The sequence below is a fragment of the Notothenia rossii genome (genome assembly GCF_949606895.1).
Source record: "Notothenia rossii genome assembly, chromosome: 1".
Taxonomy (NCBI): Eukaryota; Metazoa; Chordata; class Actinopteri; order Perciformes; family Nototheniidae; genus Notothenia; species Notothenia rossii.
The window spans coordinates 29,532,579-29,544,488 of record NC_136912.1 but is presented as its reverse complement, the minus strand read 5'-3'; the positions used below and the strand labels follow the sequence as shown (position 1 = coordinate 29,544,488).

General features: G+C 38.9%; 2 protein-coding genes across 3 annotated transcripts; one reads left to right on the top strand and one right to left on the bottom strand.

The window, feature by feature from the left end:
* The first annotated feature begins 4,691 nt into the window (after positions 1-4,691).
* On the top strand, positions 4,692-6,856 carry LOC307032055 (uncharacterized protein). The gene is made up of 3 exons (XM_079669764.1): positions 4,692-5,757; positions 6,125-6,343; positions 6,426-6,856. Exons 1-3 carry the CDS (start codon positions 5,399-5,401, stop codon positions 6,631-6,633), a joined length of 786 nt encoding a protein of 261 aa, XP_079525890.1. The 5' UTR covers positions 4,692-5,398; the 3' UTR covers positions 6,634-6,856.
* A 24-nt stretch (positions 6,857-6,880) lies between these two features.
* Positions 6,881-11,872, bottom strand: LOC307032048 (G2/M phase-specific E3 ubiquitin-protein ligase-like). Of its 2 annotated transcripts, XM_079669750.1 has the most exons (13): positions 11,362-11,872; positions 11,010-11,128; positions 10,625-10,931; positions 10,445-10,524; positions 10,171-10,229; positions 9,882-9,921; positions 9,734-9,801; positions 9,555-9,644; positions 9,106-9,419; positions 8,747-8,925; positions 8,154-8,326; positions 7,650-7,864; positions 6,881-7,573 (listed from the first exon to the last, which is right to left on the bottom strand). In XM_079669750.1, exons 1-13 carry the CDS (start codon positions 11,534-11,536, stop codon positions 7,338-7,340), a joined length of 2,055 nt encoding a protein of 684 aa, XP_079525876.1. In that variant the 5' UTR covers positions 11,537-11,872; the 3' UTR covers positions 6,881-7,337. The 2 variants fall into 2 exon arrangements, with proteins under 2 accessions (XP_079525876.1, XP_079525877.1); XM_079669751.1 differs by lacking the exons at positions 10,625-10,931; positions 11,010-11,128 and having other exon boundaries at positions 11,362-11,870.
* Positions 11,873-11,910: the final 38 nt, after the last annotated feature.

Here is an 11,910-nt window from a genome sequence, read left to right as displayed (position 1 = left end):
ACAATGACTAACTTTGCCATATTGCTGAGGTGTGTACGTGTGTGAGATCCTGCATGTGTGTGTGAGATCCCGCATGAGTTGGCGCGCATGAGTTCCTTATTTTGGCCTATGATGAGCATGTTTTGGATAGTTAGATGGCGTTCATATGTTGTGTGCACAGTAGGGGTGCGTATTAGGTTTTGTTTGGGAAGAGTGCCCCAGTCTTGTGTGTGTGTGTGTGTGTGTGTGTGTGTGTGTGTGTGTGTGTGTGTGTGTGTGTGTGTGTGTGTGTGTGTGTGTGTGTGTGTGTGTGTGTGTGTGTGTGTGTGTGTGTGTGTGTGTGTGTGTGTGTGTGTGTGTGTGTGTGTGTGTGTGTGTGTGTGTGTGTGTGTGTGTGTGTGTGTGTGTGTGTGTGTGTGTGTGTGTGTGGTATTTATGAGTAATATGATTGCCCTTTACACACCAACACACCACCTCAATTCACAAGAGGAGAGCACAATAATCTTAAACAATTGTAGAGCTAGGAAACTGCCAAAGAGCAATAGCCACTGAAATTAAAGAAATACAATAAAGTAGAGCTGCTGTTTCAATATTTTATTGCATCATGATGATGTAATTGCAAAGGCAATGAAGGGCTTTTCAGATTAATTATGGGATATGATTTTGCCATCAAAATGTACTACAGGGATCTTTTTGTTGTTGTTTCCAGCGTGTAGACACTTGGGAACAATCCAACGTTGGCAACTGATTTGACCTGAACTGTGACCACCAATCAATTCAATCATTAATCACTTCAAATATGAGACAATCTGAAGTGTAATACTTATTCCACATTCTCCTAGTTCAAAAGTTATACAGTACATTTTGTTTTGGATTACTTAATGGAAGCTTTTTTTTCTATTTGTATAACCAATATTTTTCTAGTATCACAAACTATATCTGAAGACTAAGTGCAAATGTCCTTCTGCTGTACTGTAGTCGCCTGCTTCAGTGACGGGTTCATAAATGCAAGGAGTTGGAAGGAAAGAAGGGGGCGACATTTTTAAATACATGTAAAAATGATGGGAACAAAGAAAAAGGGAGTGATTTTCTTCTCTCTAAATTCTGTTGATATAATAAAGAGCATGATATTGTTTCAAGTTGGCAGACATACTTTGGTACGTATCGTTTTCTGTGAGCTACTTCCGCCAGTCATGTTCCCTTTCTTGAAGGTGGGAATAGAAATAAAATGCTTCAAGTTCTTTTATATGATTTATAGGTAATGTGTGTATAGTCTCTGGATTTTTTAAATAAACCGTGTCATGCATGCTGAAGGCCGGAGATAAGAGCTGCCAGTCTGGTGTCTTTTGTGAGAAAAACAAGGGCTGGGGTGTATTGAAAAGAGCCTTACATTTAAGGCTATACTTGTGTATGCCCACGGGTAGAAACCCCCCGTGAATGAACTCAAACTTCAAATTACACAGTTTAATATTCCAGTGGTTTCCACTTTGTGTTGTATGGGTTCTTGTGTGTAAGATCAGACGTTGTATATCTAAAAAATATCACATATGTCTGCATTTGTTAATACTGCATTATTTAACTATGTTTTCTCATAAAACTGAGCTGACAGTTATCTCATGTCCAGTCATGGGAATCCATCATTTAATTCAGAGAGGCTTTTGACAAGAGGCTCTTGCACATCTGCTAAAGAGACATACTACTATATTCATAACTTTAAACACATAATGCTGTCCTAACATTCGAATGAATTCATCTCATGCCTTGTAATTCAGCCACCTCATATTGGCACACTTTTAAATGCAACAATATATGATGAGTCAGATATACAAAACATGTCTCTGATGTGTTTGGCTCGAAATACCAAACAGATTATGCATTGTTAATAATGCTCTGTTTCAGCCCTGTTTCAAAAGTACTGATTCTATGGCCACGCTGATCTGCGAGATGATCGGTTTAAAAAAACGGTGTTCTAGGAGGAGATTCAGGGGATAAAAGGGTAATATGTTACCTTGGATGGTTATTGGCTAATGGTCGCACAACCCAAAATAATCTCTTAACACAGAGGGGACACATACGCCCTTTCTCATTTCTCTAACTCCCCTCCTCGACTCCTATCCTCGAGGCTTAGTCCCGCCCACAGGAGATGCGAGCGGAGGAGCCGAGGAGAGAGGAGGGGAAGCAGCAGGCGGTTAGAGAAATGAGAACTCCTCTCTGAGCGGTCATTTTAAAGAGACGTCCATTAATGATGACAGGAGGCACAGCAGCACTCTGTCTGATTGACAGATGTGTTCATGACGACTTATATATTTACTTTTAATTCATTCACAGTGCGGTATAATGAGACAATAACAGGCTACAGATGCGGACACACACACACACACACACACACACATGTATATATTTATATAAATATATACAATTTCAGAATCAAACAGAGCACTCTCATAATAACGTAACACTATCAGAGACTGGATATATCGCCCCCCCCCCCCCTCTGGTCGCTACAATGAGGAAAATAAATTAAGGGCCAAAAGTTTTATTTACAAGTATTAAAAGTAAGCAGAGGACACCAAACCAACTGAGACCTGTCTGTCCGCTGCATCTACGCACACACTGCACCACCACACTTGCCAACCTGGGCCTAGATACACCTCAGGTCAGAGAGGGGAAAGGTTTGGATAAAGTTTTAAATATAAGATCTAAGTTTTTAGGATTTAAGTGAAAGAGTAAGAACTAAAATGTATAGGTGAAGAGGCACAACGTATCTACGTCAATGCAATCTTATTAGATTATTTTATTTTATCACTATAAACCAGGCGCGCCGGATTCATTTTAGAATTGGGGGGGCCAAAAAAAGTGCGTGTGTATGGCCCAATCCCAAACTACGCCCTAGACACTCCCCCTCCGTGACGGAGTGAACTCCGTGGAGTGACACATGAGGCTCCCTCCTGTCAGATGGAGGGAGTAAATACAGCGGCAAGCTTTGGGACAAACTCCCCTCTCTCCGGCAGAAACAGGAAATGCCGTAACGGCTACAACGGTTTCAAATCAGCATCTCTTTGACAAAAAATGTAAATGAATAACTCAAATAAAACTCCAAACATCTTTAATTGTGTTACTTTTTTGTAAAGCTCTTAGTTTTAAACCTGATGTTTATAAGCTTCTTAGTGTTTGCAACAGTCTGTAAATATACACAATTTTATAATAAAATGCACACATTCACCTTTTTCTAGACTAAACACAGGTATGATCCTAAGTAAAAAAAAAAATGAGGTTATCATGAGGTTGTTAACATCGCAATTTATCACTATCGTTTAGTGGTTTTGCAAAGAATTAACCACTCTGTTTTTGTACCATTCTGCGTTGAAGTACCTTCTCTTTGCCCAAATAATCTACTAGCGGTCTCCTTTTTTCTGATAGTTAGCTGTACAGCTTTAACCGCCTCAATGTCCCGACAGCAAACCTCCATGCAGTTGGAACCAGCCTGTTTCGGTTCAACAACGGCGGCGGTGGGGTCGGCGGCGGTTTTGACAGTTTCTGCGGCCGCAGACTAGAGCTGCTGCTTTTGGGTTCATCTGGCTTCGCTGTTTGAAGGAGGTCCAGCCTCCGGAGATGTGGTAGTCAGGGATGTGACCTTCCAGTTGTTAAATTTAAGTTTAGATTGACCGTATTTAGTTTTCTTCTGCGCTGGTTCTTCTGACATGTTTGCAAGTGTATATATTCTTTATATCTCTAGGTTAACGGCTGACACACACAGCAGAACAACGTAACAAATAAAGTAAACAACGTAACAAATAAACAAATCTAAGCTTTTTTATTGGTTGTAATTTACATGGATACATTTGAATGGTGTGACAATGTCCTATTTGATTGGGTTAAAATGTACATATTCTTCCTGTTATGTCTGCCTGCTTTATTTTACCTAATGCAAAGTGACCTGCTCCATCGAAATCGTTCGCATTGACCCGAAGACACATTTTGATTCCTAGCTTTCTAATGAGATCAGGATTGTTTTTGTACTCCAAATATTAAGCAAAATATGTCACATTATATAATGACTGTTACAGAGTCATCGTTTTGAGAAAAAGGCCTTTAAAGTGTTTCTCTTCTCTGGAATCCATCGATCTGATTGATTATTAGCGGAGCAAATGATCAAAAATACTACGGAGGGAAGATATTTTCGTTTGGATTACTGCACTCACGGGAAACACCGGCTGTTGTTATGCCTGTTGTAACGTTAAATTACTCAGTTCTCCGCTTGTAATTATGCCATTACAAACTTCAAACCTGTATTTATCATCTGCATTTGCCGAAACAAGTTGAATATTCTGAAAGCCAAGACTTTGTTTATTTGAAATCAGATGAAAACGAACTGTAACGGACCCTGCCGTGTTATCTATGATTACTATGCCTTACATTCATAATTTCAGCGGGAGGGAGGGGGAGCGGCGCTGCGGAAGAACAGAGTGGCCAGTGAGAGGCGAGCTGTGGTCTTCCCTTTACAAGCTTAAAAAATGCGTGTAGCTAATGAGATTGAATATATATAACAATACAAAATAACAAAATATACACAGCTAGATCAGATCGCGTTTTAGATGCGACTTTAGAGTAGAGGGGAATTATTGAAACGGGATTTGTACAGTGTTCCGCGCCGCGTGTATATACGTGTGTGTTTGTGTATTTTTGCGTTTGTGTGTATTGTGTACGGTGGCTGGGAAGTGCAATGGACAATTACAAAGTGTGAAACACTTTAACAAAGCTTGAGACAAATTTACATTTTATAAAACAAAATTACATTAGCAAAAACACTTTTACCAAGGATAAAACAATTTAACATTAACAAAAACAAATTAACAAAATGCAAAACACTTTAACATTTCCCGAAACACTTTAACATTTCCCGAAACACATTAACATTTCCCGAAACACATTTACAAACCAGAATTAAACCGGAAGTGACGTGACGTGACGTGACGTAACCATAGGACGTGACGTGATTGGCTCAAATTTAAATTTGTTTTGGCGGAAAGACCGAAGGTACGAGTGTGTTTCATATACAGTCTATGGTGTGTTTACGTTCGGTAAACATGTTTTGTCCGTTTTGTGGAAACAACCTGGAACAAGTGACACGGTTTTGCCTTTCGTGTGGAGGATCTCTGGAGTGTTTAAAGGACACGGGTCAGACAGAAGGACCAGATATCTTGCATCATTGCGTGCAATATTTTAATGAAGGTCACTCGTATGCTGTAATCGTGGACATTTTGTCTACCTTTCACGGTGTAAAAATCAGTTTGCGGACTCTTAAAAGCAAACTGAATCAAGCCGGGTTTTACCGCAGAAAGGGTTAGAGTTAGAGCTTAACCCTCGAGGCTGCGAGAGGAGATCTCGCAGAAGGTTTATAAGGAGAACCTACCACTCAATGGGACCGAACTATATGTGGCATGCTGACGGTTATGACAAACTTAAGCCATTCGGTGTGGCCCTTTCAGGATGCATAGATGGATTTTCACGTAAAGTACTATGGCTTGAATGTGGTCCAACAAACAATAACCCAAGAGTTATCGCTCAATATTTCCTCAAATGTGTGCGAACCCTCGGTGTCATCCCCATGAGGCTGCGGACTGATTGTGGCACGGAGAACGGAATTATGGCTGCAATTCAGTGTACCCTACGTCACCATCACCATGACTACTACTCTGGAGCGTCCAGCCACATGTATGGCACATCCATGACTAATCAGCGCATTGAGTCCTGGTGGTCCATATTAAGAAAGGGAAGGTAAGTGTTTATCATTATTTTCTATTACTTGCCAACCCTGTCAGACAAACAACATTTGCTTAGCTAAAGTGTATCAGTTTTTATTATAATAGATATAATATATAGCCTGTAGTCTATGACCCAGACTATACAAGGCCTTTCTTTAGAACTTCTTTTTGGCAGAAATAAAGTTAGAAACTGTGAACATCTAAGCGTGGGTTTTGGATTGAACAGCGGCCCCTGAGGGGACGTAGGTTGTGAAGCAAATAAATTATGAAATAGACACTCAATGATTTGTTGTTGATTTTACTGGTAACCTTTTAATGTAATTTGTAGAATTGTTGTATATTGCTTAATAATTCACTTGAAAATATATCAATTTCTATAGGTCTCAGTTCTGGATGGAGCTATTTGCAGACCTCCGAGATGCTGGATACTTCAACGGGAGTCACGAGCATCAGTGCCTTCTGAGATTCTGCTTCGTTGATGTTATTCAGAAGGACTTGGATGAGTGTGTGAGACTGTGGAACAGTCACAGGATTCGCCCTTCCAGAACAGCATCATGTCCAGGAGGAGTGCCCAATGAACTGTACTACTTGCCACACAGGTAATACATTGGTGATGGATTGATACTTCTTTGTGTTTTTATCTTAAATGTAAATAAATACTATATCTTCTATTTAACATAGATTTGGCTCCAGGGACTGTGGATTTGAGATTGAACAGGCAGAATTGGATGCTGTTCCTGAGACAAGCCTGTCAATAGCTCCATGTGGGGACCAAAACATGCAAGAGTACTTGGACTTTGCTATGGAGCGCAATGACCTACAGAAGCCAGAGAACTGGGAGACTGCATCAGAACTGTACATGAAGCTGAAAGAATATGCTCAGTTATAAAGTAATCGAAAAGGTATTCAGAAGTACAGTAGCACTGTTTCACCACTCCAAATCAGATTTCAGGGCTCAACAATGCTTGGTTTCATGGTTTGTCAGACTGCATTTACTCTTTCCCCTGTGACGTATCCAAATGATTATGGTACCTGTTCATCCGAAGACTGGTCCTATTTAGAAAAAAGATATTCCCATACATTTTTAAATAAAAACAGCATTTTGAAATGAACATTGTTTCCAGCCAATCACCATATTTGTTTCAATGTCATTTATACAGCACCAAATCACAGCATAAATATCTTAATCATTATAAAATATAACCGGAATAACAACAAACAACGCTCCAATTAGCAAGCACAAACAAGGTTATGTTGTGTGTGTAATTGTGTGCAGAAAGAACATTTCTGTATAAGTCTTATTTCAACCATGTGGACTCACTGGAAACCTGAGAATGAATGACTGATTTACAACAAAGAAGCTATGGGTGGCAATGTGAAATATGTATAGCAAAGTTCAGAGTATTTATAAAAATTGTATAGGTATAGAACAATACTTTGATTTTGTCCCAAACTAAATGGACAACATGAGCTGTAAGAAGAAAAAAAAACACGTTCACATCCAACAACAACTACGAACAACCTTTATAGAGTGTTTACTCTATGAAAAACCTTCATAGAGTCTGTACTCTATGGGTCATCCAGTCACATGACTTAAAAACAGCCAAATCCTGGAGAATTTTGCATTCCAAAGTCCATTTGGGACTTAAACACATTGTATGCGTCAAGGAGAGGTAGTTTTAATGTGTTGGAACATGTGTTTGCCATTGGGAATGGAGAATCATCAAGGAACTCTATTCCTGGCGATGGTTCAAATCCAGATGGGGGAAGTGAAGTCAGCCCAGTCGCAAACATCAAAACATCTTCCAAAGACACAGCAGTCTGGCTTTCTGCAAAGAAAACATGTTCAGATACATTTTGGCAATGTGTTTCCTGAAATAGTTATAAAAACAGCGATTTACAAACCTTCACAATCGAGGAGATAGTCTGCCCAGTAGCCCAAAGTTTGACTTTCCCTAAGCCTCCTGTTACTCCCTGGTGGACTGAGGTCAGGCTTGAAGAGTCGCTCAAGTTCCAGAGCAGTAAGTCGCTTTTCAGAGTGGCACAGGACCGGGGCCAGCAGAGTAGGGTGCTGCTGTAGTGCGTTTAAAAACTGAAGGGCTGAAAGACCCTCCTTGAATCTGAAGAGTGAACAAAAAAAATATTTCATCACAAAGTCACATTTAAATAACCTAATACCTAAAACAAGGGGGGGGTGGCATGAGCACTTAAAGATTGGCACAAGACAGGCAGGGAAAGGAGAGACGGACGTCCCATATCAGTTATACTACACAGGCACACATTTTGACACTGACTAATTGCTAACAGATAAACATAGAATAAACCAAAGAGGGGGACCATGAGGAATTTTAAACAAAAAATTCTTACATACATTAAAAAAAAATCATATGAATACAAATATGATCTTACCTCTCAATTACAGAGGAGTTTCGGCCAATAATGTACCACTGGAGGTAGTCTGACACAATATCATTCTTTCCTTCAACAGAAGCCACATGTCTCAGACAACCTGCTGTCTGTAACATTGTGCTGTGTCTCATGGTCATTTCTCGCAAGGCATCCACTGAGGCAGCATTCTCAATCTGAAGATTATAAAATGGATATAAACAATCCAGTCAATAACTGCATGTACTGTATATTCTTGCCATTTTTTTTCCATTGCAAGATTTATATATTACTATTACTACTATCCTTGTACAATATATACCTGGCTGCTAAATCCTCTATTACAGGATGTGTTTTTTGTAAATTGTGTTTGTGTATCTTTACTAGTTTTTTATCATTCTTCTTAGGTAACATTAAGTTGTCTTTGGCTCTATTCTGCTCCAACAATGTAAATGTCCCCTCTGTGGGACTAATAAGGGTATTCTGATTCTGATCACAAAACAAAAAATGAAGCCAATTCGGTGTATGTGATAAAGGTAAAGTAAAGATGTCTCAAAACACTGCAGGAACTACATAATAATCCACCCTACCACACTGTTGCTGTATGCAATTCTCACCTCTTGTAAAGCTTTCCCTACTTCTTCATCAGTTATTAAATCAACTGTTGCTTTGAATGAAGGCTGGCCTGCAAGATAATGTACAAGATCTTCTGACAGAAAATGTGGCCCTGGACCTCCATGCACAACTGACACTGCAATCATCTTTCCTGCCAAGTAGTATTCATCCTCCCTAACAGCTGTGAATAAAGGTATTCATATTGCAAAATTAAAACTTTATTTAGTATATACTTTAATGTACTGTAATGAAACTCAACGTTTTGGAAAAAATTGTTCAAGCAACAAATCATATGTCATGTGATATATATGGTTAATGATCATTAACAATTGTATTAGTACACTTCTAACCGTATGCATACCATTTGCATTGTAGACCAAGAAGCGGCGTCCGTCTGGCCCATCAAAAATGGGCCGGTCTTTCAGATTCTTCATCAGTAGAGATAACAACTCTCTCCTGGGACCACCTGAGTCAATTCCTTCTTCGAAAACACCAACATCATCAGTGAATTTTACCAGCATGTCACAGTTTTCTGAATACGATGTACGCTTGAAACCTCTGACTGCTCCATCCCAAACATTAGCCCTTGAAATGTTGAACCGGCTGACTCTTCCATGATCAATAGGCTGTGAGAGGTTAGCAATAATGGCAGGTAATGTAATGTTCATCTCCTCCCTGTAAAGGAAAAAAAGTGACCTTATTAGTGGATATTCCAGAGAGTGCACAAACAGTTTAAAAAAAAAAATGTTGTACCAGAAATATTGTACAGAGAAAAAAAATGTAATGTCACTGTAATAGCTGTCCGTTTACATTTCAGTGTCCAATAAACTCGTCATGTTGACTGCAACCAGCTCTTCGTCCTCTTCTTCAACACATGGTGCATACAGGTCTGTGTATGTACTGTTAGGAAGTGATCATTCCCATGTTAAAACATCTTACAAACAAAAATGTCTTTCTCGTGTAAGTGAGTTACTAACATTTGTACTTACCTGTAGCAAGTAGTCTTGTCTGTATTTGTTTTGGGTGGACCCATATCCTCAGTATCAGATATTACTATCTGAAATACAAATACAAATTTCTGTAACAAAACAACACTGAACATTAGAAACATCAGGCTTCCACAATCTGCCTCAATACCTGTCCAGGCTGAGTTGTGGATGAATGTCCAAGTGCCTTCCTGAAACATGATAAAATTGATAAAATTATTAACTTCATGATACAGGGTATAGTTGAGTTTTAAGTAACATTTAGAGGTAGGAGGAACCATAAGATTTATAAATAACAGATTATTTTTGTTTGAAATTAGATTAAACATGACATGTATGGTATTTTTGTATCCATGTTCACCAGAGAAAATGCTGTGGCCTATTCTTATCATCCACTTAAAGATAAATTACTTATTTTGTAAAAATAAGTACAAACTTACCCTTCATTTTCCGGTTTGTGTTTTGGAGTACTTTTGTTTCGTGGTTCAAATTCAAATACCTGAGAGTAAAAGTGTACAATTATCAACAGCTTCCATTATTGTTCCCTTACCACATATGTCTATCAACAGTGAAACGTTGTGAGTGTTTCTGATAGTAATTGTAACTGCCAAGTTGGTTCTTCTAAAATATTTACCAGAATATAGATTTCCTGCTTAAAATCAAATGTATATGAAAAATAAATAAATGAACATTAAAATAAAATCATTTACGCACCACAGTGTCAGCCTGATTGAATTCAGCTGTGCTCCTAGATGTGATGACAATATCCGAATCAGAGTCTGAGGTATCATCCCCTGTAGTAAAAGCAAAACGTTCAACACATTATTATGTATGCTGCAGTAGAGGATGTTAACATGTAAACAATTAAAATATTGAATAATAACATCCACAAACCTCCTCTAAAATGTTTCTCAAGGCAAATGAAAAGGGTGATCCTGGCATATGCCTTTCCTAAATCCTTTTTATATTCTGCCAATGTGAATGGCTTTTCTGAACCAGGCACATTGACAACCTCTGAGCAGTCTGGATACAAAAGGACGTACGGTCCTTCATCCATGTCCTTGTTAAAGGCTTTCATTTTCTGGACAGCTCGTTCCAGTATAGCAGGTGCTGCTACCTCCGGGTCTGTAAACAACGGGAGTGTTTTCCCTCTCCGAGGCTTTAAATCAACTCCTTGTGGCGACATCATTCCTATGTTTATCTAGTAAAATAGCAGAGATATAAGTAATGAAACACACAGAGACACTGAGATTTCTATGAAACGGTTAATGCAGCTTACCTGGACTCGTCTCTTTTCTTGTTTAAGTCTTCCTTTCCCACAGTTAAAAGACTGTTTCTCTTTTGACTTTGAGTTTCTGTACTCCATGAAAAGTTTATAGGATCGGCCTGGTTGTTCTGCTATGAATAGTTCCAATAAAAATATAATAATTAGCAGCTCCAACAATCAGCAAAAGCAAGTGTGCATTAAAGTTTACGGAAAACCTAAAAATAAAAACTAGCATATTAGCTCAATGCGTTGCTATTCCGTTAAGACATGGATTGGTATTTGACTGATATGAAACTGTGATTGAACTTTTATTTACTGCATGTCTTACATTAGCATCACAAAGCTAGCGCAATACTACACTTACTTTGTTTCGCATTTTCCGGCTGTTTCGATGTCCCCTGTGCGCTTGGTACACCCGTCTGGTCCGTGTCCTTTAAACACTCCAGAGATCCTCCACACGAAAGGCAAAACCGTGTCACTTGTTCCAGGTTGTTTCCACAAAACGGACAAAACATGTTTACCGAACGTAAACACACCATAGACTGTATATGAAACACACTCGCACCTTCGGTCTTTCCGCCAAAACAAATTTAAATTTGAGCCAATCACGTCACGTCCTATGGTCACGTCACGTCACGTCAAGTCACTTCCGGTTTGATTCTGGTTTGTAAATGTGTTTCGGGAAATGTTAATGTGTTTCGGGAAATGTTAAAGTGTTTCGGGAAATGCTAAAGTGTTTTGCATTTTCTTAATTTGTTTTTGTTAATGTTAAATTGTTTTATCCTTGGTAAAAGTGTTTTTGCTAATGTAATTTTGTTTTATAAAATGTAAATTTGTCTCAAGCTTTGTTAAAGTGTTTCACACTTTGTAATTGTCCATTGCACTTCCCAGCCACCGTAATTGTGTTTGTTTC